At 41.1% G+C, this 26,548-nt stretch overlaps 1 protein-coding gene across 4 annotated transcripts in view; it reads left to right on the plus strand.

The window, feature by feature from the left end:
• The window catches only part of kalrna (kalirin RhoGEF kinase a), a 158,018-nt gene that overhangs the window by 45,104 nt on the left and 86,366 nt on the right, over positions 1-26,548 (plus strand). For all 4 annotated transcript variants that reach the window (XM_058612333.1, XM_058612330.1, XM_058612331.1 and 1 more), the window contains exons 3-14: positions 5,506-5,620; positions 8,839-9,031; positions 9,264-9,437; positions 10,308-10,391; positions 10,479-10,610; positions 11,125-11,247; positions 12,615-12,737; positions 13,064-13,255; positions 14,929-15,060; positions 17,244-17,342; positions 17,858-17,989; positions 23,171-23,293. In XM_058612333.1, coding sequence (XP_058468316.1) covers positions 5,506-5,620; positions 8,839-9,031; positions 9,264-9,437; positions 10,308-10,391; positions 10,479-10,610; positions 11,125-11,247; positions 12,615-12,737; positions 13,064-13,255; positions 14,929-15,060; positions 17,244-17,342; positions 17,858-17,989; positions 23,171-23,293 — 1,622 coding nt within the window. The remainder of the gene's footprint in view (positions 1-5,505; positions 5,621-8,838; positions 9,032-9,263; positions 9,438-10,307; positions 10,392-10,478; positions 10,611-11,124; positions 11,248-12,614; positions 12,738-13,063; positions 13,256-14,928; positions 15,061-17,243; positions 17,343-17,857; positions 17,990-23,170; positions 23,294-26,548) is intronic.

Here is a 26,548-nt window from a genome sequence, read left to right on the forward strand (position 1 = left end):
CTTTTTCCTCTCACTGGGTTTGAAGTGTGTTCCTAGAGGTTCTACTTTAAGTAGACCTGGGACGACGAGAGTCACACAGATCAACACATTGCAAAAAGCCATAGTCACAGATACTTTGCTTTTCCATCAGTGATAGAACCTGGTACTTTTTTTTTTAGTACCTGCTCTGGCGAGGTTCCAAGAGAGCTGAGCCGATACTAACAATTATAGTTGTTCCGATTCCGATACCAGTATCGGTAATGCCTCCGATACTGCCGAAAATGTTGGCATCGGTATCGGCGAGTACTGGAGTCCATGCGCCGATCCAATACCACGTAATTTATTAGAGCTCAGTTAGCTCTGACACGGTTCTTCTTCGCTGCTCTTGAAACAGTTGCGCTGTGCTGTTTTAGAGGTGTGAAGAAGAACTGATCCCCTGACACCTGTAGACAAGGAGCTAACGTATTTACCAGTTAGCTCCGTTAGCGCGCTTAGCTGCGTTAGCTCCGTTAGCGCGCTTACATTCAAACTGGAGCAGCCCGTTTATTAAATGAAAAGAGCAGCGCTACAACTACCCAGCGTACCTGTGTCCTGCGTATGTATACTCCGTTTTTAAAGTTTAGCGTTACTTCAGAGACTAATTTTAATAATCTGGAGTCATGTAAAAATTATGTCACACGGGTCAGTCGTCATGGAAACATGAAGCTCTGCCAGTGCTGTGGTGTTTGGACCAGAGTCAAAACAAACGTACAAGCTGAAAAACGAAATAACATATCACTGGTAAAAGTAAATGGTGTCCATTTGCTGTATTCGTTCATGTTTTACAGAGGGTTTAACCTGAGCCAAACCTTACCACCAATGATAATCATATCACAGTCATGCAGGCGTAGTATGATATATTTTTTTATAACACACTGGTATCGGTATCGGTACTCTGTATCGGCCGATACCCACAGCACAAGTATCGGTATCGGGAGGGAAAAAATGGTATCGGAACATCTCTACTAAAAATGTGACATTGACAGACTGCCGGGCACTGGATTAGTCAGAGAGTGTCGTCACTGGAAGAGTCGTGAGCTGCGACGTCCGATGCGAGAATCAAAGCGAACTGTAGATCAGTTAAGAATACTTCCCGAAAGCCTCCCGCGTTACTCTCCAACATTTATCTAAAACCTGATCTATCGCGAGCCGAATCACAACCCGCTCAGTGTCCGTTCATGCTGGAAGTACTGAACGATTATGTCAACCAATCAACTGAAAAACAACCGCTTTACAAGTCACTGACAAACAGAAACTAAACTTATTTGACAATGGTTTGAATCGAACAGACGTTTTTTATCTTAATTTAGAACGTTCTCCAACGGACACAGCTGCCTGGGGGGGGGGGGGTGTATTTTATTCCAAAACAATGACCTAATGAGTTGCTCACTCTCCACACGTCCTCCCACGGGTCTCTGGAGCCTGCGTCCTCTCACAGACTCACTGTACTCACTGTACTCCGTATCAGTGTGACAGCCGTGAAAACCTCCAGGACTGCAGGAACGATCAGGGACGTGGACCAGGAAGCAGGCCGAGAAAATCATCACAGACTCTTCACACCCTGCACATCACTTATGTGAACTCTCTTCCCCCCCCGTGCACGCGCGCTGACCTCACTGCGGGCCAAAACAAGCGCAGGGGAGAACCGCTTCACTCCGCAGGCCGTCACACTCACAAACACTCAGCCATGTAACGTGTTTTGAATCTGGACAAACAAGGTTGTGACGTCGCCGTTGACCTCAGAAGACGAACGACTGACAGAGACGTCTGTGACAGGGGACGAGTTCAGACGCAGGTCGGACAGAGTAAACACATAAAGTAAATGATCTATGCTCATAAATAAAGTCTTCAGTGCTTTTTTGGCTCTTATTTTGAAGCCCGCGTGCGTCCCCTGCGCTCCTGATGCGCCGCGATGACACGAACCACTCACTCAGCCTGAGACAAATCCACTGTGTGTCCCCAGAGTTAGAATTAAACGTGGAGAAGGATTCTGGATCTCACACAACTGCAGCTCTGCTGTAACTCAAGGCCACATCCACAGCAGCACTCCCTTTTTTCTTTAATAAAGCATTCATCTTTCTCTGGATGCGCCTGTTATCCACATTATCCCACGTCTCCCGAAACAAAGACGTTTAAAAACAATAGAAATAGAGATCTGGACTAAGTTTATTGAGTGTCGGACACTTTTGAGGAGAGATGAAGCTGTCGCGTCAGTACATCTTTGCCGCCTGATTATTTTCATCATCAACTCATCTCTCGATGAATCGAGCACTTTGTTTGGTCCGTAAAATGTCAGAAAATGTTGAAAAACTGCTCAGTTTTAATGATTTCTCTGTTATATGGAGCAAAGAAACTATTAAATATTCACATTTAAGAAGCTGAACAATCAGAAAACTTCTTTGAACTGTTGAAGAGCCCCTTAAATCGATGAATCGACGATCGGATATTGACTTATCAGGCTTTTCTCTTTTAAGATTATCACTTTTCAAATTTAATTTTAGCTCTTTATCGTTAAGATAGATTTACATGTAAAATATCATGACCTAAAACATACAAAAATCAAAAAACACATCTATCTCTGTGCTTATTATCATTTTTATAATATAATTGCTATCAGTACGTGCTCTTTTTCTTGTTTTTTTTTTTAATTCATCTGTAAACAAAAAGCTTAATGAACACTTTCAGTTTCACGTAGATGTCGGTTTAATAAAAGTAAAACCTTAGTTTTAGCATAATTGTATTGTTTCTTAGTTAGTAACACTTTATTAAATTAAATAAAACAACTGCAAATGAAAAATCTACTTCTTTCTTTCTTTCTGATGTCACAAATCTCAAATTTAATTGTTCTATCTTTAGTAGTTGATTGTTCTATGCCATTTTTTTTAAAATGCGACACATAAATGTTATAATACAGTATTTTGAATCTCATGTACTAAGGTTTCAATCTACATATAAATATTTAACAAAAAAGTTAGTTAAATAGTTTCTGTAAGTTCTATAAAATCAATGCTGAAAACTGTAAGTTTAATTAATTTCTTGATTTAAATTCTTAATTTAACACATTTTAAATGTTCCAAATGCCCCTGGTTGTTGTTTTGACTTTCTTTGCCTTGAGTTGCATCGCTGCTGAAATACACCATGAAAAATAACTTTACCTTGAGTCTAAGGGTTTTGTACTCGACGTGAAACAGACCTGATCTGGATTAAACATCAGACCCTGATCACAGAGTGTGACGTACAGTAGAGCTCATAGAAAAGCCCCAAAACTGTATTTATCAAAGTGTCACTGATGATAAAGAGAACGACTCCTTTCCTTCTGTGTTGCAGTAAAACGTGCACCAGTGTAAAAACACAGTGAATCCATGAAGAGCGAATGGGAGAGAGACCTAGAAAACAAGTCTGGGTGAGAGAGAGGGAGAGAGAGGGAGAGAGGGAGAGGGAGGGCATGTAAAAGGCCGAGTGCCAACAACAATCTGTCATCCAGATTCCTCCTTAGATTACAGAAGCATTCTTCCTCCCAAATCACACACAGAGACACACACAGGTTTGTGCAGCTATTCCTTTTCGGACAAACCTGAGAAAACCCCCTTTAGAAAAATGAGGTCCTGCTTCTTTAGGACCAGGTTTTGGTCTCCATGAGGACTAGTAGAGGTCAGTATTTGTGTAAGAAAATGGGTCCTAAAGAGGCAACAAATACAAGTGCATATACACACACACACACACAAACAGAGAGAGGCTGTTTCTTCATGTCTGAGTTACAGTTTCATAAACAGAGTGTGAGATGTGTTCTTTACATTCATCTAAGCAAAACATCGACACACATCATTTGTCACAGGATAAAGAGCAACACACACACACACACACAAAAAGTGTGTGTTCCAGATTGCTCCGTCTCCTCACAAATGTGGCTGCGATGATGATAACACTGATAAAATGACGTTAAAGCTATGAGATTAAATGCAATTATCAGTTGAGGCAATTTCGGTCGACTTGGAGATTATGATTTGTGGCGTCGATGAGATGTCTGCTCTCAACAACAGTTGTTTATTTAACGAGGTTGTGGACCAGGTCTCACGATAACTTTTTTTTAGTGTTGGGCCACTTGGAATCAATTGGTGGGCTGCATCTGGCCCACAGACCGCATGTTTGGGACCTCTGCTTTGGGTAGTATACTGTAAATGATCAGTATTTGAGTAGATTTAACGTTCTTGTCACGACCAGATCTGTACAGGAAACCTGAAGTTTGGTTACTTCCTGTCAAAACCCTAATCCTGACCGTAATCCCAAAAAGAGCCTTCATAACAGGAAGTAGCCACAGTATCGCACATGGGTAAAACAAGTAGGGTTACTGTACTACTACTGCTGCTGCTAATCCCTGCCACTATCGCCACAACACCTACTACACCTCTGTGAGTCTTTAGCATTATTATTTACTGTTGCTCGTTAAGAAGTCCAGTTGTTAGGAGAACATGTCATTGTCATTGTCATTGTCCAGAGCTACTTTTCAAGGTCGGCTCCAGTACGAGCCTCTGGTGTCAATCAAAACATGGATAATGTTGGAGCCGAGAGCCGATTATTCCAGAGAGAGTTTGCTGTCTTCCTGATTCTAATGAAATATGTCATTGGAGCGATGATTAAATGTGTCATCTTGAGGACTGATCTCCAGAATGTGTCAGGCAGTGGACATGACTGTGCTGATGCTGCCTCTGTTGTCCTTGGCCGAGTGTAGCTTAAATAACTTACTTCAACTTAACTCATCGCAGACTCCGGGGCCTTCGTCTCTGCTCAAACATTGATACCAAAACCCTTACACCGCAAACACACTATAACTACAGTCAGAAAGTTCAGGAACAGTTTCCTAATGCCAACATTGTTGTACTGAGCCAGTCGTCAAGGCAGCAGCTGTACAAACAGTAGGATGCTCGAGCAGGATAAGATCATTGTTGGTGGGGATTTGTTAAAACGGGACTTTTTCATACCAAACTGTTCCAGGAATTTGGGGAATCCAATGGGAAGCTCTCGTGAGAATGTGCTCGCAACAGTAGGTTCATACCTGCAGTGTCACGTCTCGTGGGACGGGTGGTTGAAGCCATGGTGCTGCATCGGCCCATGGGTTCAGCCAATTAAACACGGGTTCCTTTTGAGTAGTGGGAGCTTAAAAGTTTATGTCTATGAAGGTTCTTAGTCATCTTCAGTAGTTAGCTGTAGGTGACTGGACTTGCTTGAGTTAAGTTTGAAGAAGTTTCAAATGTCTTCTAACTCAAATTCACTCACCTTCAGTGAACTACCAAAGATTTTTTATGATTTAGGTCCTAGAACTACGATTGTTCCTAGTTCCTTTCAGGTGTGGACGCTGCATTAAGTGGGGTAGGTCCCCAACAGTTCTGTAGAATTGCATCTGTTGTCAAAGCGCCTTATAACAGGGATACCTTCGAAACACATCATAAGACTATCATCCTGACCATGTGCTTCCATGTGCATCCACAGGAGGGCGAGATAAAAGAGGAGGACCAATCCTGACGTTTCCTGCCAGGAGTAACCACGACCGGTTAAAACAAGAAGACTTGAGGAGGCTGGTGACCTACCTGTCTACTGTTCCCAGGTACACACACATTCCCATCAAACACAATCTCAATTCTAGCACTACTAGACTACTTGCAACTCAGCTCCCTTGGATCCTGGCCAGAGCAGGTACCAAAAAAGCAGCAGGTACCAGGTTCTATCCCTAATGGATAAAACAAAAAAACTAGAGTAGAGTATTCGTCTTTCTAAGACCGGGGTGTACATTTTGGTCCATGTGCAGAACTCTATAAATGCAGGAGTAGTTGGGCTTTGAATCAAATGATCTAGGTATGTTAGTCTGACTAAGATGCTGACATGACGCTCAGAAAACCGATCAGTTGTCGGATTTTGAACATATAATCCGTGGCTGTCTCGTGCTCTGTGAAGTAGACTTGACTGTGACAGACACAATAAGGACAAGGTTAAAGGATGGAGTGGACTGCTGAGTGCTTCGGTGCTTTCCACACCGCGGAGAGTCAAGAGCTCCTTTCTTCCCCTTCACAGCAGCAGATGGAGAGCGGCGTTTGATTTGCATCAGCATGAAAGCTGCAGTGTCTGTGGCCGACGGCAGCGAGGTCCGTCTCGATTCACCACAGGTCCATTCATTCCTGCGGCGGGCAAACGCAGTGTCGAGGATCCAAAGAAAAGTGATGAATAGTCATCAAAGCAGCTCCTTAAATGATGACTTTTGTGAAGGGATGTGTGGAATGGACTTTGAGGCAAACAGACCTGACAAATACAACGACGCAGTTGCAGAGTTCTCTCTTTGAAGCTTGGATGTTTTCATTTTTGCCTGCATGGCAGCAGTTTTTGAAACTAGAGGTTCATAGATGTCAACCAGGCACCTACTGTAGAAGATGATACTAGTGTCTATCTTTAAATCCAAGGAACATCCATCAGTCTGTTAATCACCTAACTTTCTGAATGGTTCCTGTTGAAAGAATGAAAACAGACGGTGATGATCCTAGTTTCAGCTGCTCAATCACGCCCCTTACATGTACGTACTACGTAGTGTTCTCCCACCCGCGCTACGCATCACAACAGACATTTGAACAAAAACGTGGCGGACACGGTGCAGGTGGAGAGTGAGCAGTGGCAGTAGCTAAGAAAAAGAATAATTTCTTAACCATCTGCGTTACTCTTTAATACAAAATAAAAATTGAGCTGGTGACGTAATGCCTGTTTGTTGTCGCTAGTTTTTAGCAGCACCAGCTGTTAGCCGCTCAGCGGTTAGCCGCAGATTTCGGCTCCAAGTGGACTTGAAACACATCAGCGGCTCGTTGTTTACCGTGTCCGACACCGAGGCTCTGGTCTCCGGGTTCCTGGTCTCCTGTCTCCGGGTTTCTGTTGTACACACCGGACGCCATTTGAACAAAAAATATCGCAATATCAGTTTTGGTCCATATCGCCCAGCCCTAATTGAATGGGTACTGCACCACTAATTCATAAGTTCTATTGAAGAGGTGAAATTCCAGTTCCGAAACCTCAAAACGGCCAAATTGCGAATCTTAAAGCTCCCAAACGGGAGTGAGTTTCCTGCTGTGGTGACGTCATGACATGAGCTGCTGCCAGTTGCTTCCATCCTGCTTCACTTTTCAAACCTGGAGGCTACATCTATTTCGGTTACTCACAGTGAACTTTGTGGCGGTTTTAAAATGTCCTCATATTTTGAAGCTTTTTGAAAACTCCTTGGCGGTACATTCAAGGACGACCTGTCATCAAACACTGATAGATAAGCATCTACCTATAAATAAGGATTTTCATTAGATGACTTATTTGTGTGTCCCTGAGTGTGATTCAACCAAACCCCGACAATCTGAACCGTCACTCAATCCCCGTTCAGCCTCGCTCTGCTTTCCCCCACTGCTAATCGAGCGGCTGTTTCCATGGCGACAAGTGGAGTTTGTGGCCTCCCCGAGGCCGATCATAATGGCGGTGCTGTAGTTGAGTTTATATTAAGAGCGGCTGCGTGTGGAAGGTGAGGTAATATCAGTATATTTCTTACTCCCACCCTCCCCAATCAGTGGCGGCTGGATTTAGTGGAGTTGGGAGACTTGTTTATGAGCTGCTCTCTGACGGAGGAGACGGAGGACGACACTGTGGCTGCTGTTACTGCAGCTTTTAGCTCTCACGGTTAAAGGCTTTCGCTTATAAATGCCAAAGTACATTTCTTTTTTTTGTGCTTTTAAAGCTGTGTCGTGATTCATGTTTCCTTCACCTGCAGGGTCTTGATGTAATTACTGCAGCTGTGTTTCTGCTAAATACAACAAGGACTTGCATTTCCTGAGGAAAGAAGAGAATAAAAGCACTTCTATTTTCATGTATCTAATCATTTAATTAGACAAACATAACATTACCGACAAATGCCTTTGGTTGTGGGGCCAACAAAGAATTGTCTGTAATTTAGGCAATTTTTTTAGGTAAGTAAAGTTAAGGAGTAAAGTTAAGTGAGAGAGAGAGAGTAAATTACTTGATGCCCGAGAAATGAAAATTACAAAAGACTGTGACTTTGTCCAGATGCAGAGTGAATCTTTAACTGTGACAGCACATTTGGTCCTTGAATTTGGGGGAATTGGTCCTGGAAAAGTCCTTGAAAAATATTTGATTTAAAGGGAACCTTGACTTGGATGAAGAGTGTGAAGCAAAGGGACTAAATCTACTAAATCTTACACACTTTTCTTCAGGGAGTACGTATCAGTCGGGAATCGGAAAGATTAAAAATGTAAAATCCGATACAATCCCAAAATCCTGCAGACTATAAAAGTGTAAATAAAAAACAGCCGAGTTATGTTGTGGGCAACTTATTTCTTCTTTATGGGTGAAGAACAGTTGCAGAATTATGTATTTGAAAAAGCTTGAAATGACGCAATGAGGCAAAAAAGTAGGGAATAGCTGATATTGGTAATATTGGTTTATATATGATTGTGGTCTGATAAGTTCTTATTTAAGGGAGTATTTTATGTGCTATACACTTGGAGGATTAGGTTTTTGAAACCATTAGTTACGGCAAGGTGGTAAATACATGAGCACAAATGTTTTTTACAGATTATTAGACGTAAAATGACTTTTTTGAGTTTAATGATATTGGTATCGGTAGATAATCACGGTTGTGTGGTATGAAGCCATCCTCAGTGAGCAGTCTGACAGGGAACATCAAGGTCAACTGATGTCTCTGTTCAGGTTTTTCAATCTTCCCTCGTCTCACTCACTCACTCACTCACTCACTCACGCCTCTCTCCGCCGTCTCTCTCCCGACAGCGAGGACGTGTGCAAGCGCGGCTTCACCGTCATCATCGACATGCGAGGCTCCAAGTGGGAGCTGATCAAGCCGCTGCTGAAGACGCTGCAGGAGTTTTTCCCGGCAGAGATCTGCGTGGCGCTCATCATCAAACCAGACAACTTCTGGCAGAAGCAGAAAACAAACTTTGGCAGCGCAAAGTTCTCCTTCGAGGTCAGTTGTTCTTTCAGTTGTCTTCAGTTTTCAGATATGTGGCAGGATGTGAACATAAGGATTTCATCTGCATGTTTTTTGTGCTGATTTACTGCACAGATGGTTTAATTCTCCCAAAGAAACGGCCTGCTGTCACACATGAAACGTGACTCTGACCCCCGGCGTCATCAATCGCCGCTAAAAACGTGTAATTGTGATATTCAGCTTAAAATGTCTCCGTGTTCTTTCTCAGACCAGCATGGTGTCGGTCGAAGGTCTGGCCAAACTGGTGGATCCGTCCCAGCTGACCGACGACTTTGAAGGCTCTCTGGACTACAACCACGAGGAGTGGATGGATCTGAGAGTGTCTCTGGAGGAGTTCATATCCAGTGCTGTCCACCTGCTGTCCAGGCTGGAGGACCTGCAGGTGACTACTGCTTTTATAAAGACATTCAGATCAAAATCTGTTCTCAGATCTGATCTTTCAACGTAGAGCTGCACTATATGGTCAAAAAAAACATATTTCTTTCAAGCATTTTGACAGATATTAGGAATGCAGTATTTGTCTGACTCATCAATTCTGCATCTCAACCGTCAAGTATCAACATCATAAGGATTTGGGCCGTTGAATTCCTGTAGCACTGTAGCATGTTTTATCGCACAATTTATCTTTATCTATGCCTTTCCTTTTAGATTTTGCACCTGGTCGTAATGCAATTTTCCATTAATTTTGATTAGTTATGGAAAACGGAGTGTTTTTTTACACTAATCAGTACCTCATACGTTAATTTATTTCTACCCGGCATCACAACATGAACACTGATCGACCCATGACTTAGTTTTCTGTCTTTTAAGTTATTTTTCATGATTAAATTGACTTTCTTGCCTTTTTTCATGTTACAGCGGTGCCAGTAGTGCTTTAACTGGATATTATGCACACATTTTTACACTCAGACTTATTATCAACAGGCATAATGTCAAGTCGGCCTCAGCATCAGTGCGATACTGGTCAAAATCACTTGGTTTAGGTATTGGAAAATGAAAAGTATGAAAGTATGAAATGATCTAAAAACACAAAATATCATATATATATACAGTATACATATATATATATATATATATATATATACACAATACTTTAGTAAGCTCTTACTGTTAAACAGTTAATAAAAAGCAGCAGAAACATTTAAACTAGCTGGTTATGGCTAAGTTAATATCACAGAACTGCGACGGGTCACTCACTACAGACGTTATTATTATTAATCGCTGTGAACCGGGTCGTACTGTTATTTTTCAGGAGCTTCAGTCAAAGAAGGAGTTTCCTGCTGACGTGGAGGGATCTCGCCGGTTGATAGAGGAACACACGCAGCTGAAGAAAAAGGTGAGAAAACCCACTCGTTGTGCTTCATTCCAGTCAAATTTAATCCCTCTTAATCCATTGCGCTCTGTTCTCTATGTGTTCTCGTAGGTGCTGAAGGCTCCAGTGGAGGAGTTGGACCGGGAAGGTCAAAGGTTGCTGCAGTGCATTCGATCCAGTGATGGGTTTTCAGGGAGAAACTGCATCTCCGGCTCTGCGGACTTTCAGAGCCTGGTGCCCAAGGTCATTTCTAATTTTACACCAAACAGTAAAAATAGCAACAAGATAATTGTGGATTATTGGTCCGTGTGTGTTATTTTCTTCTTTCTTTCCTAACCTTGTCAGAGTCCACAGCTTAGGTGGATACATCTGTGTTTTATTCTCAAAGAAAGTCAGAAAAAAAATATATAAAAAAAAAAGGTTTATTCATAGTCAAAGAAGCCACATAAAGTGGAATAATGAATCAGAATTTTTTAATAAAAGGGATAAAAAGGAAGTTTTTTTTATATCGATTGTTATTATCATTTAATTTTATCGTTGTATTTTCTCTTTCTGACTGTTTTAAAACTGCTTTTACTTTCTATTTTTACCATTTCTCATAAAGCACCTGTTTTCTTCCATAAAAGTCATATTAGTGTATAATTGTTGATTTTAGAACGACTGTTTAAGCATGAACTGCTGCATTTTATACAAGTCTACACAACCAGTGAATCTCTACATAATAATACTAATAATAAAATAATAATCTCTTGGTCAGGTGGCCAGTTTGCTGGACAAGCTCCACTCCACGAGGCAAAACCTTCACCAGATGTGGCACGTGAGGAAACTGAAGCTGGACCAGTGTTTCCAGCTCCGCCTCTTCGAACAGGACGCCGAGAAGGTGAGTCTCACCTGAGCGTGATGCTAACAAACCTTTATGCCAAATTAAAATAGTTCACCTACTTTTTTTTACCCACCTTTAATCTGAGTCCAGGGCCGGCCCAAGCCTTTATGGGGCCCTGAGCTGAATTTACAAGGAAAACAAGTTTAATTTTTTTTTTGTTTACTAAAAATATGCACTAAATGAGCAAATCTTCACCTCAAAAATAAGACAAAATAACTTAAAATAAACATTATTCAGATATCTTAATACATCTTAAAATATCTAGATTTCTTTAATATGTTAAAATGTTTTTTCCTCTCCACGCACTATTGTGGGCCCCCTGGTGGTCAGGGACATGATAACCGCTAACAATCCTTCATTCTGTGTACTATGATGAGCGTTCATTTGAATTTACACAAGACACACGCACACAGTTTTGTTTATCTCTGCTTATTTACACTGTCACTGTCTAAAAGTCTGGTCTAAAAACATTTAAGGGGGGAGGATTTAGAAGAAAAACAGCCCCTCAGCTTTTATCTAAACACAAGGAACATGGGTTAGCGGTTAATACGGCGGAAAATCTGCCAGCATTTTTTGCCTCCTTCTTTCTTACTACAGCAAAGTGATTAGCTGCGGTTTCTATTCAGCATTAACATACCGGCCTGTTTACGAGTTTCACTGCAAAACGGCTATATATGGAGACGCTCTCACTCCTCACTCTGAATTGTTTTTGCAGAAAACCCCCAAAAAAGTACGACGAGAAAATAGAGCATTTGAACACAACATCACGTGGTGTTGTTCAGCACACGTTCACTGACAGATGGACGTGTGTGTGTGTGTGTGTGTGTCGTAGAAGTGGTAAATATTTACCATAAAACAAACAGAGAGGAATGAAAGAGAAAACAACACTTTTGTCCACATCAGTGTGGAGCATCTGTGAGAGCGGTGCGCGGGGGCGAGTTTACAAAAAACAGTCAAACAGACGCGGTGACGTGTTCGCTCGCTGGAAAATACTCGGCCCGGACAAATGGCTGTGTGGATGGCCGTCGTCGTGGCAACCGTGGTAACCACGCGGAGGACGCTGTCAACCTCCCATCTGTCTGTGAAGATTGATTCAGACGGAGGAACAGGCATGAAGGTTGTCCCGGCCTCCTTTGGTGTTCACACAGAGTGTATTTAAAGGAATATTTCTTTAAATATAAAGAAATATATTTCGAGAAAAATACACATATTTAAACACATATTTAAATATATGTGTCCCCGGTTTTTGTTTCCTTTTTTTTTTTCCTCCCAGTTATGGTAGAATTATGTAAAATCACTGCTCACAACAACAAAAATAATCTCATATAATCTAATCTCATCTGGTGTTTGTCGCGTCTGTGCAGATGTTTGACTGGATCCGCCACAACAAGGAGCTTTTCCTGCAGAGCCACACGGAGATCGGCCGCGGTTACCAACACGCCGTGGAGCTGCAGACGCAACACAACCACTTTGCCATGAACTCAATGGTAGATTATGTCTTCGAAATTATAATCCTCGCTAAAAAAAAAAAAATTCTCAATTTCGCTAGCTCGCAAGCTAGCCAGCAATCTACCTAGCTTGCTAGCAGATAGATAGATAGATAGAAATATAGATAGATAGATAGATAGATAGATAGATAGATAGATTATTTACTTATTTTTTGCAGTTAAAAGAAAACGTCTTGTCCAGCTAGCTAACTACAAGCTAGCTATGAATTTAACTCTATCTTATCTGACTTTTGTGGGTAAAATTTCAAGCAATAACACGTAAAGACGTAAGGAACATGGAAGTAATTTTCCCTTTTCCCCCACAGAACGCTTACGTAAACATCAACAGAATCATGTCGGTGGCGAGTCGACTGGCCGAGGCCGGTCACTACGCCTCCACGCAGATAAAACAGATCTCAGGTCAGCTGGATCTGGACTGGAAAGGCTTCGCCGCCGCGCTGGACGAGCGCTCCACCATCCTCGCCATGTCGTCCGTCTTTCACCAGAAGGCAGAACAGGTGAGACTGAGACAATAAATGTAAGGAGACAAAGTCATGTGACAACATCACATCCATAAACTTTACTTTAGCGTCAAACTAGAAACTGACAGCTCTCCCACACACACTTTATTTAGGCATTAAATAAGTTGTTGTTCATTTATGTGAGAAAATAAAAGCTGTTTCACCCTCTGTTACACTGCTTTTGTTCAGCTGCTGAGCTCGTAACTGTTTAATCTTTTTTTTTTTTTTTTTTTTCGCGTATGATTATATATAATAAATCAAGCCGCTCCACTGCTGATTCTTGGAAGGTTGACATGGCAACAGATGGGACTTGTTTGATCCGTGCTGGGCCCTCGACATCAGCTACAAGTGTACGTTTTTGAGAGAACGGGAGATGAAAGAGGGAGCAGAGGGAGAGAGGGAGAGAGGGTTTGGCTGAGATAAAGAGAGGAAAAACAGATCAACAGAAATGTGTCAGGATGAGAGATGAAGCCGGGAGACAAGCAGGAGAGAAATGGCCGAGAGTAAATGAGAGCGAGAGAGAGAAAAACTGTACTTAAAACCTTGGCTTGTTTCATTTGTTTGACAGCGGGGATCACGAGGGAAGGAAATAAACAAAGGCACGGTCCTCACAAAAGATGAGAAATGTCCCAGTAAACACACAGTTGTCAATACAGATTAGAATAATTACAATTCTTTGCACAGGGATGATGAATGGCTGCAGCAAATGTCATGGCAACAGCGGAGTACAGTCTATACTTTGGAGCAACGTTTGGGGGGGAAAAAAGACCAGAGCAGGGACACATTTTCACACTGTGAGACACAGAAGACAAGTGGACAAGTTAACTGGGGACACAAGTGAAATGTGAAGGAAATCCCCCGACATGAACATGTTTTTGTTAGCTTTTAAATTAACATTTCATTTAAGTCAACAAGTTTATGTTACACCAAGTCTGGACATGTAATTGTGTTTAAACTGCATTTGTGAAAGAAGGTAACAGACAACTGGGCAGCAACTGTACTTTTTTTTAGTCCTTTCTTTAAGTTGTTTGTTAGTTACCTAGCTAGCATGCTAGCTATTTCGTTAGCTAGCCAGCAAACTACCTAGCTTGATAGCAGATAGATAGATAGATAGCTAGATAGCTAGATAGATAGATAGAGAGATAGATAGATAGACAGACAAAGGCTATCTACTTGACATAAACTGGATTATCTTTTGCAGTTAAAAGAGAACCTCTCATCTAGCTATATCATGTCTTGCTAGCTATCTACAAGCTAGCTGTTTAGCTATTTTGCTAGATTTCTGGCTAACTGGCGATATGGATTAATATTGATAATTATCATTCATAAATGTGGGGCACAGTTAAAACAGACTTTTGCTACTGTACTGTTTGACGAAGAAACCTGTTAATTATGGTTTTGTTTAAACCTTTTGGGAAAAACAACGGTAAAATGCCTAGAGAAGCGTGTCACAAATCTAAGGTGAATTACTCACATCAATTTTGTATTATGTCTTAAAGTTGATTTGCACAGTGTATGAAGTGTTTATGGAACCATTGCTGTATTGATATTTATGGAAATCTTTTTTTTTTTTGAGGTTTTGCCCAGTTTGATTCTTTCGTCTTTTGTTTTCAGTCTTGCTTCATTTTTGTAAATATCTGAGAATGATTTCCTGTGCGTCTGCGTCTCAGTTCCTGTCCGAGGTGGAGGCCTGGTGTAAAGTCTGCAGTGAGGGAGGTTTACCCACGGAGATGCAGGAGCTGGAGCTCGCCATCCACCGCCACCAGAGTCTGTACGAGCAGGTCACGCAGGCTTACACCGAGGTAAATCCACAGCACAGCCGTTAACCACATCACTGGCATAACCCGGTAACTGAAATCTGCCACCGGGGCTGTAGGAACGCTTAAAGCAGCTTTCAGAATTCAATTAGACTAAATTCCATTTGGTTTCTGAGTCAAACCTATGAAGAGCTTCAGTTTGCTGCTCACAAGGAGGTTCGGCAATTGCGCCACAACTTTTTTTTTTTTTTTTGTGCCTACAAAGCACTTCTTTCTTCCACCTTTGTCAATTATGAACATGTATTTCCCACAGCATGCATTGGTTTTCACTTCTCAGCATGTGGCGGAGCAGATCTTGTGTCTGATGTTCATTATTGTGACAGCGATGCTTAAGAGGGAGGGTTATATTTAGAGTTCAGTACCATTTCTGTTCCGCGGGAACACTGTGCGTGCACTGGCATCATTTATTCCTGCCCTCCTGCACTGCGGAACAAATGATTATAGCTTTTAGGGCATTAAGAATGTCTTAAAAATCTCCTAAAATATGCTTTTAAAAACCCTGAAAAATGTACCTGGGGGGTAAAAATGGACTCCAGAGTCCTGAGGTTTCTGCTTCAGGTGTTGTGAGTGACTCGTGAGGTTGTGTGCGATGACATGTTTGATGTGTCGCTGTCAGAGTTCTCTCTATATTTAGTCCTGGAACATGTTCCACCGAGCACTTTGCTGCACTCTGATGTGTTTGTTTTTTATGTTTTTTTTATCTTTAGAAGAGCCGTTACTCTGTCAGTAATTTATGGTTATCTGAGAAAAAATATGTCTACATATATACATATATATATATATATATATATATATAGATATATATGTGTATTTATATACCTTTAATTAAACCGTAATTCTTTCTCCAAATCAGTCAATATTAAAGTTGTTTTGAGAACAGATGTGAAGGAATTACTCTATTACTTTAAACAAACAAACATGTGATTCAGTTTTCATTATTTTTATGATGATATGAAGCAAAGAAACCAGGAAATATTCCCTTTTAACAAGCTGAAAAATTTGATCTAATTATTTAAAAAAAACATTTCAAATCAATTAAACAATTCTAAAATTAGTGCACGGTTAATTTAGTAAAAGAGGTTTTCACTTATTTGTCCCCACTCTTTTACTATATACTGTAAATGTACAACTTTATACATTCTCTCATCACATACCTCTTTTTTAGTTGGTTTACATTTGACTTGTGCTTAAACTCCACCTCCAAATTTTTCAAATTCTCAACTCTGTGATATAATTTGACAACAGATGTCTTTGAATAATTTAAGGCTCAGACGTTGAAGGTTGAAGATGCAGGTGTTTGTTTGTGTGTGTGTGTTTGTCGAAGCATCTGCTCAGCTTCTCCTTCTTTGTTGTTCTGTTACTTTAAAGTCCCAGATCGTCCAGTTTTGGGACGGGCTTTAGGGGTCACCACAGCGAATAATCTGACCCAGAAGTTGTCCTCTCCCCTTGTGTCCACCAACTGTATATTTGGGGCGGCTCCAGAATTTTAGAGCAGAGAATAAAACTGTATTTTACTTTTTTGATAAGTCAAGTTTGGCACAGTGGTGAGCAAACCATTTTCCTTTGGGCCGACAAAGTCAGAAGAGGTATTTTTCATCACTTTACTCGCAGTTTAAGTGCCACAAACAACGCTTTACGTTCCCTTCGTGTTCTACCGTCAACAAAAACTCAAGTTTTTATACCCTGCGTGTCATCATGCAAATCCTTTTTGTTGACGCCAGCTTCGCTGTTTTTACAGCTCGGCCAGAAAGGTTCCTTCTCCAATAAAACCCGCCCAGCTGAACCAATTACTTGATTAGTTTTGTCAGTCATACTTTATACAAAAGCACTTACACGTGGACCAGCGGGACCGTTTGAATCCGCCTTAAAACAGCTAAAATAACCCCTTAACAAAATCCCCTGAATCTGAAGGTTTATTATCACCTTGTGTTTTCCTTGCAGAAAGAAAAAAAAAGCAGGATTTCCTGTTTGTGTGAGGTCCAGAGATTCTCTTGGTGCGACTCCGTGTGTAATTAAGTAATTAGCAGCGAGGAGCAACGTGCTAGTTTAGAAAATACATGTTTTGGAGAGCAGAGAAGCGGAGAAAAGAAAGCAGAACTCAGAACATCAGTTGTCCCCCCTCTGGTTTTCTGTCTGATTTCTAATCTTTTCCTGGTTTGTGTTTGCAGGTAAGTCAGGACGGTAAAGCCTTATTGGACGTCCTCCAGAGGCCTCTGAGTCCCGGCAACTCTGATTCCATGACGGCCACCGCCAATTACTCCAAAGCGGTGAGTGCAGTCGTGGTTCAGTGTGGGTAAAATATCAAATTAAGCTTTTTCTGACAAAGAACAACTACAATTTATAATCAAAATACTATCCACTGTACTTTTCCATTATTATTTTATTCAGTCAATAAATGTTTTGATGGTTTTCTTGTATTAATATGACTTAGTTTTATCCAATAAATGCAGAAAATGCACATTTTTTTGAATGTTTTGTTTTGTCCCGGATCAATTTTCACATTAAATGATCTGAAATCAAAGAATTTGTATTTATTTTACAAAAAAAAACAACGTTAACAGATTAACCGATCATAAAAAAAAGAGTTGACAGTTAATTAATTAGTTTATAATTGATAAACTGTTGCAGAACAATTCAATTGCAACCCTTTTTTCATTGATTTGGATTTGAAAACGTTACCGATATCTTCTGCCCTGGTTCTCACACACTTCACAATGACAGATCTTCCTCTGCTGACACATTTAAATCAAGAATATGACTTTTTTACGCGTCGTTTCCGCAGGTTCACTGCATCCTGGACGTGGTTCACGAGGTTCTCCACCATCAGCGGCGTCTGGAGAACATTTGGCAGCATCGGAAAGTCCGACTGCACCAGCGGCTGCAGCTGTGTGTGTTCCAGCAAGATGTCCAACAGGTGTGCGCACACACACACACACACACACACACACACACACACACGTTACTACAACGTAAAAGTGATGCAGAATGAAAATGAGAGCGGGAGAATGAGAATAAATGGGTGATGAGTGGAAGTTAAGTTAGTCTTTGTCCCCGTCAGCCCTTTAAAGACCTACGAAAACACATTACAGACCTTTTATTGCTGTTTTTACTTTTCTAAAAACAGGGGGTTTGTATGAGTTTTATGTCGTGAGGTCAGACAAAAACCACAGGGGGAGCATGTAATCTTGTATGTAAGCATGTAATCAAGAGAACACACGCTTCGTGTGTGTGTGTGTGTGTGTGTGTGTGTGGGGTGACCTTTGCTCATCGCTGCAGCTGAGAATCAGCACAGCTTGGGTTTATTCGGCTCCCCTCGTCCCGGCTGCACAGCGTGTAACCCTGAGATAAAACACTCCACAGAGTGGATCGGCGCTCCGCTGGTACCGCGGCTCATATTTCACACACTAACGCACTCTCTGGGTTTTTGGAGAGGTGTCAGCACGGATTCCTGGATGTTTTAGAGGCATTCAGGAGCTCTTAAGTTAATACCACAAGTCATATTTCACCAGGGATATTTTTATCCGGCAGTTTCAACAGTGTGGGGAGGAAAGAGGTCTTGGGGTATTATTTTATTTTCTTTAATGTGATTGTTGGACTGACATGTCATGCAGGAGGAATGAGGTACGACCAAAATACCGCTGGCATTGCTGCGAAAAGCCCCGCCGTCCCATTTAGAGTCATAGCTGAGGGTATTTTGAAATGTGGCTGTTTGAGTTACTGACATAATTCAGCGCTGACTGTGCTGCAGAGGAGCACACCCCTGCACCGAGATCCAGCCTGAGAAACACGTTTTGGTGACTTAACAAAAGACTCACTTAATACAGACTAATGCCAGCTTGAGTTGAAGATATCTGAAGAATATGTTTTATATTGATGTTCCTGATTGGAAAGTTACACTTCAGGGTTATGTGAGGTTGTATGAGCTATTATATACATATAGTATATTTATGTACATGATATATGATGTATGTATAACATCTCAGGAATATGTTTGCAGCTTCTTCTCACCTTTCTTTCAACTGGAAATTAAAGTTTTAGTCACTTTTTTAAACTGCTCACTCTCCCCCCACACCAAACTCCATAGAGAAAATGGTCGATTTTACTTTACAGCACACGTGAGTTGTTGATCCACTGCTGCCTTCATTAGGAAGTTCAAATCTATCATTTTGTGACTTCTGTGTTTGAAAAACGTAGTTTTTAACTTCCTAAGTGACACAAACTTACCAAACAAGGCAGCAGTTAACCAGAAACAACCACGTTCCCATGAGCTAAAAATGCTAATTTTCTCTATGGACTTTGGTGCAGGAGAGCGAGGGGTTTTCCATTGGGAAAAAGATGAGATAATGACGTTAAAATCTTTCTTTAAATATCATTAGACTTAAGCAGGTGTCGTATAATTATGTGAGTCTTTTATTTGAGTGGTTAAAATCTGTTTTTCAAGTGGAAACTGAAGTTTTAGTCACTTTTCAAACTGTTCACTCTCCCCCCACACCAAACTCCATAGAGAAAATGGTCGATTTTACTTGACAGCACACGTGAGTTGTTGATCCACTGCTGCCTTCATTAGGAAGTTCAAATCTATCATTTTATGACTTCTGTGTTTGAAAAACTTAGTTTTTAACTTCCTAAGTGACACAAACTTACCAAACAAGGCAGCAGTTAACCAGAAACGACCACGTTCCCATGAGCTAAAAATGCTAATTTTCTCTATGGACTTTGGTGCAGGAGAGCGAGGGGTTTTCCATTGGGAAAAAGATGAGATAATGACGTTAAAATCTTTCTTTAAATATCATTAGACTTAAGCAGGTGTCGTATAATTATGTGAGTCTTTTATTTGAGTGGTTAAAATCTGTTTTTCAAGTGGAAACTGAAGTTTTAGTCACTTTTCAAACTGTTCACTCTCCCCCCACACCAAACTCCATAGAGAAAATGGTCGATTTTACTTGACAGCACACGTGAGTTGTTGATCCACTGCTGCCTTCATTAGGAAGTTCAAATCTATCATTTTGTGACTTCTGTGTTTGAAAAACTTAGTTTTAAATTTCCTAAGTGACAAAAATGTACCAAACAAGGCAGTGGTTAACCACAAACAACCATGTTCCCATGAGCTAAAAATGCTGGTTTTCTCTATGGACTTTGGTGCAGGAGAGCGAGGGGTTTTCCAATGGGAAAAAGACGATTTCAAAGATGTTGAAATCTTTCTTTAAATATCATTAGACTTGAGTGTTATTATGTGAACCTTTTATGAAGTGGTTAAAAGCATCAGTTTTTTTTTTGTTTTTTTTTTCAAGTTAGGTTCAAGGTCCGTGCGAGCTCTTACTTTTCCCTCCCTAAAAATAAGCGAACACCAAAGTACAGATTACAAGTTATGTAATAATATAGTGACAAATGATGCAAAGCAGATGACATCAGGCCCAGGCAAATATCAGCACTGCAGATATTATAATGAACCATCTGCAGTTGAATAAAGCAATAGATATATTATGCAACTGATACATCATACTGGCAGAATAGTGCATTTTAATGATGGTTATGTTGTATCCTGCATATATAAGTGTGTATATATATATATATATATATATATATATATATATGTTGTTGTTTTTTTGCAGTTTTTTAGGGTTATGGTTAGGGTTTGAGGGTGTACACGTGTAATGCAGCGTCAGCTACACTGCTGCTCTTACTGTACATCAGCAGAAACAGTAGCAAGAGCCATAAGAGAACTGAAAGAGAGAGAATTAGGGCATCAGGCATGAGCGTTGCAAACATGTATATGTCACCCCAGAGAGAGAGAGAGAGAGAGTAAAAATAAGAAATAGAAGAGAAAAAAAAGAGAGTTCATATGAGGGGGTTATAAATCCATTGAACACGGAGCGCTGCCAGCTGTACTCGTCATGCATCAGCTTTTATGAGATGACACACACACACACACAGTCACACAGTGGGTGAGAGACATACGTAGAAACTTAGCAAGTGAGGGAGTACACACACACACACACATGGCAATTGTCTATAAATCACAGCAGAAAACAGGGCCGTTCCGAGCAGAGCTGTAATGCTGCGGGGTTTATATGTGACCCCAGAGAGGAAGGGGAAAGAGGGGGAGGGGCCGCACGCGGGAGTAAAGGTCGGACGAGAACATATTAGGTGTGTGGCTTTATTTGGCAGTTTTACTTTGCACACATTCGAAACAAAGGTAAGTCCAGCCGCTCCGTTTCAGAGCGTTTATGACCTCGCGGTGACCTTCCGCGCGGACAGACGATGACAGAGCTGCCGCCCCGTGAGTTACGGCGTACGTCGTCGTCCGTCTCTTCAAGGCCCAGAGACGCGGCGCGGCGCAGAGCGGTGCGTTAATGTGCCCCGCCGGGAGCAGAGGTTACCGTGCAGAGAGAGAGAGAGGGAGTCAGTTTTCAAAATGTGAAGTTTGAGCCGCCGTGGGGTTTTTAAGATGCGGTCCGGGGGAAGAGGAAGAGGTTCGCCTCAGTCAAACCCAAAATATGCATTTAAATTTTGATGTGCACATGACCTCAATGTGAGGGCTGCGACGCAGACTGCGACACAGGATGAGCAAGACATGCAGGATAGTCGGTGTGATGGTGTGGTTCTCTAACGCCTGCTTCACACTGGATTTGTGTCGTGTGCGTCACTGCTGTGTTCACACTTCCTGTCTCCCCACACGCCAGTATGATTATTATGACTTCACCGCTGACATAAAACGTCACATGTTTTCTGTTGAATCACACGGAGAGAGAGAGACGGAGGATATGCACAGCTGCTGTTGTGTTTTTAGAAGAGATTATTTTTCAGCCTAGACCAGGATTCTGCGACCTTTATTATGAAAAGAGCCCCATTTTTTTTTCAATCTTGACCCATAAAATGAACATAATAACATATATTATATTATTTTTTTACAGATATACAGAGATTTTGTTGCATTTATGAAACTACAAAAAGAAAACTGTTTGGATTTCATGTAGTTTTGTGAAAAATAGGCGAGACTCGTGTTAATTTTTTCACCCATTTTTTGATTTAGTCACTGTAAGAAGGAGGTAAGTAAAGGTTATTTATATAGCACCTTTCACAGATGCAAAATCATAAAAAAAGTGCTTTACGATAGAATAAATACAGTAAATATTTAAAGAGACACATACATAGAGACATAGACACAAAAACACAGATTCTAAGCCATAAAAACCCTCGTCTAACTCAAACCTGCTTGAATAATAGAGTCTTTAAGCACAATTTGAGCGTAAACGTAAGAACAGAAGTCATATTTAGTCGTTCACATACCAATAATTTTTGCGTCAGCCAGTTTCTTTGGTCGGAATATTGTCGTCTTTTCAGTCACATAGTGTTTCACACATGGGAAATATTGATTAAATGTCATAATTACCTGGAAAAAAATGCAATTTGATAACTTTGACTTGACTGACAACACACAGTATACACAAAAACAAAATGAGCTGTCGGAATTCTACGATCAGTATTACTATATTTTGGCAATGTGACAGGGAACGATGTGTTAAAGGAGGCAAATCTTGTGAGCAGCTTGTAAAAAAAAAAAAAAAGCCTCAAGAAGAACAAAGTGGGAGAAATGGACTGTTTGGACATCAACGACAGGATTATCACAACTGTAGAGACTTGGCAATGAAGTTTGTCCGGATTTCTTTATCTTTTTCTTTGTTTTTTTTGTGTTTATATTGCTTACCAATTGCCAAAAGAAAACAATAAAAAAGAAAGAATATAAAAAAAATCTAGTTGTAGTAATCGGTGACTTAAAACACTTAAAAAGAATAATTACGTCCTTCACGGCCACACGGTGTTAAGCTTCTTCACGTTTAATAAGGTGAAAGGAGTATATGATGGAAGACGAGATGAATATTCAGCATCCGTGTTCTTCTCGCCTGCAGTGACCTACATTTCCCCCACTCAGATCATGAAGGTTTCATCTGATTCATCTTTAATTCATCAGGTCTGGGACCTTTTTCAGTGCCGCTGATCTGTTCACATACTCTCAAGGAAGGAAAAAAAACGAAAAGGAAACAACGTGCAGCTCTAGGAACGACGTGTATGTGTTTATCCCTCTCTGGTGCAGGTGATGGACTGGATCGAGAACCACGGCGAGGCCTTCCTCAGCAAACACACCGGCGTGGGGAAATCTCTTCACCGAGCGCGGGCCCTGCAGAAGAGACACGACGACTTTGAAGACGTAGCTCAGGTGAGTCTGTCCGTCTCCTAATAGATAGAGTGTCAAATCTTGTCTTTATAATATCATAATTATATCTTAAATCTTCTGTTGTCGCCATACCGTAACTCCTATAGACCGTTTGTGATATCTAGAAGATTCAAAAACTGCTGTATGGACTGGCGATCTGTCCAGGGTGTGACCCCTCACCTCATGTGGAGGATAAAGTGGATGGATCTATGGATAGATGGATGGGTACAGGAAAGCAGAGAAATAGCGCTTTGCACCCATATACTTGTCATTACGGTAGCCCCTCAGGGCGTCTGCGGAATGACCGTCCAATCGAAAGATAGATATCGAAATGGTGGTCACCAAAGTTCTTCACGTGTCTCAGGAAAACAGTGACACCGGCCAGCAAACTGTTAGCAGTTCACCACGCAGAATGCAGCCAAAGCAATACGTGTACAATCTTCTTTAGGATCTGTGTCTTCTAAGTCTGTCTAGATTTCAGTATTGATTGACTGAAAAGAGCATTTTGCCCTCTTCTAACTTCGGAAGGCGTTGATCAGTGGGAGCCCGTGTTACGAAAGCGAGAACAAGATCCCTTTTGTTTTTTTTAATCAAATGTTTATCCGCCTGCCTTGCTCGCGAGCATCTGCAAGTAATCTGCCTTGATTAATCCCAAATTTTCAAAAACCGCCATGGCTGCTGGTGGCAGGAAGCATGAAGACATATGCCTCTACGCAACCATTTATGGTCACAAGCCCGTTACTGGAGGAAAAAAAGAATTGCAGAAGATGTTATCCATTCCCCAATTTTATTGCTACACTCTATCATGTACGGAACACAGGAACTGAGGTTTTTGAGGGCAAACGGTTTGGACGCAGAACATTAATTAAGAGTTAAAGGTCTTAAAGGCAGAAAACTGAAATACTGTATGTTCTGTACATTTGCTTCATCATTTGTTATTCAGCAAACACATCAGGAACATGTGTTGGTATAAGCTGACAGAGATCACCTCAGGTCATCTTTTATATATGTTAACTTTAGGGGGAGGGGCTTAGATCATATTTAAATGACACAGGGGGTTCGAAATTTAAAGGGCTTTAAATTGGATGATACACAGTTGCAAGTTATATTTGAACTCGGAAACCATCTTAGAGACTTTGAGACTGAGGTTTTAAGGTGGAATTTTGCAATTCGGGTAATTTTTTTGCCTTTTTCTCCACGGAGCTCCCCCTACAGTTTTGGAGTACATACTTTTACGTCACCACCGTGGACATTTATCCATCAATCATCTACCTCTTTATCCTCACTGTTGTAAAAACTCACCGTTGACGCTCCCTGACCTTTCCCAACGGGCATTTTCGGTGTTTTTTAATCCTCACCGGTCTGATTTTTTTACTCGTACGTGGCCCCACGCTTGGTCAGACAGTAATTTCCTCTCCCTCGCTTCCTCTGCCATGGTCAACATCTAAAATAACGCTATCGCCACCTTGATCTTATAGCCGGTACCTGGCTAAGGCGTGTGTGTGAGTGCATCTGTGTAGTGCTGTAAAGCAAGAAGACCTCATGATTCTGAGGACTCTGGGTCGGCGACCCTGACCGTCCCCCAGTCTCCCACATTTAACCATCACAATGACTCCAAAGCTCCACCCTCTGTCCCTAGACACTCACATCGATTGAGGAAAAACTCAGAAACAAATTCAGCAGATTACAGACAATCCCTAATCTCACTGCAACAATTAAATATGCCTGAAAACACTCTGAAAATCCTGTTTTGTCTCCATATTTCCTTTCTTAGTTTTTCTTTTTCTCTTCCTGATATGAGTTATATTTGAACTCGGAAACCATCTTAGCGACTTAGAGACTGAGCTTTTAAGGCGGAATTTTGCAATTTTTTTTGCCTTTTTCTCTACAGAGCTCCCCCTACAGTTTTGGAGTACATACTTTTACGTCACCGCCGTCACCACCGTGGACATTTATCCTTCATTTATCAGTTAATAATCAGTTCAGTCTAATCTCATTCCATCATTTGTCACTCTTGCTACATTAAGATGAAGTGCCTCCACCTGTGCGCCGTCTTATTGAGGCTTTTTCCAGCAATTTGCACCGTGTGAGTGCTTCTTGCTCGCGAATAAGATTAATGTGTTCCACGACGCCGGACGCATTCTTTAACAACAAGGAAAATAAATCAAGGATCCGGTGGCAATTAATAAATCATTTTCCTACTTTCATCAGCGATTATCCGACAAAACAGTGATTGTTAATCCCATGAAAATTCTGTACTATGATGTTTACACTCTGGATTAGGATTAACCTTCACAACCTGTAGTGGATTAGCTTCATTTGGGTCAGCAGTTTCTGCTAAAACTTTCCCTTTAGCAATGTACATATCATGAATAAGTTTAGACACATGCCAGGGCATGAATATGTATGTAAGTTTACCCACTGTACACTTTTCCCCCCTCTTTGTTTGTGCATAATCAATGGCGTACATGGACGTATTTTAATTCAGGGTTTTCAGTCTTTTATGTCCTATTTACCATCATCATTACAGTCGTTTTAATTTTAGCTCCACTCATCTACATGCGATCATCTGCTCCACCAGTAGAACCAAAACAGAAACGGGAAACAGTATGACTCAGTGAAAATGGAGTTTAAATTTGAATTTCCTTCAGAGAGTTGTTGACTCTGCTCCTCCCGCAGGTTGATAGGGAGGTCAGACGGTAACATTCTTGTGGTTTTTCTTGTAGAATGGTAGCGTCGCCGCAAGTATGGGAAACACAAGCGTGTTTGGGAGTTCAAAGGAAACCGAGAAGTGTCGATATTTTTGTCGTTGTGCAGGTCATCCACTGAGGATGTCGTCGATAGGCAGTTTTCACAGTGGTCGCTAATAGGTTTTTGATGAAAGTAATGCTCAGTGCTAAACCAAATCTGTCAAAAATGACTAATTTTAATGTCTATTCCTGCAGCGCGAGCTACAGGAAAACCTATTTTCATTTACTTTCTGTAAAGACGATAAAAAGTACGGGGGAAGGTAATGGGGTTGTCGATCGAGTGTCTGGAGCAGTTTTTATTTTTAGCATCAGCCGATTTTTGGTTTCCCAAATCACTTCATGGTGTATTTTATCAATGTAATCTTTCATTAATGACCTAAAATGTCAGATTCTGGCGTGTGTATTCAGGTTAAAGAGTAATAAAAATCTCTTAGCATCATTTGAAATATTCATACTGTAATCTAAAATGCGGCTGTATCCTTAAAAATATCTCTCTTCGCGCTGCTAC

Source organism: Solea solea, chromosome 2, assembly GCF_958295425.1.
Source record: "Solea solea chromosome 2, fSolSol10.1, whole genome shotgun sequence".
NCBI lineage: Eukaryota > Metazoa > Chordata > Actinopteri > Pleuronectiformes > Soleidae > Solea > Solea solea.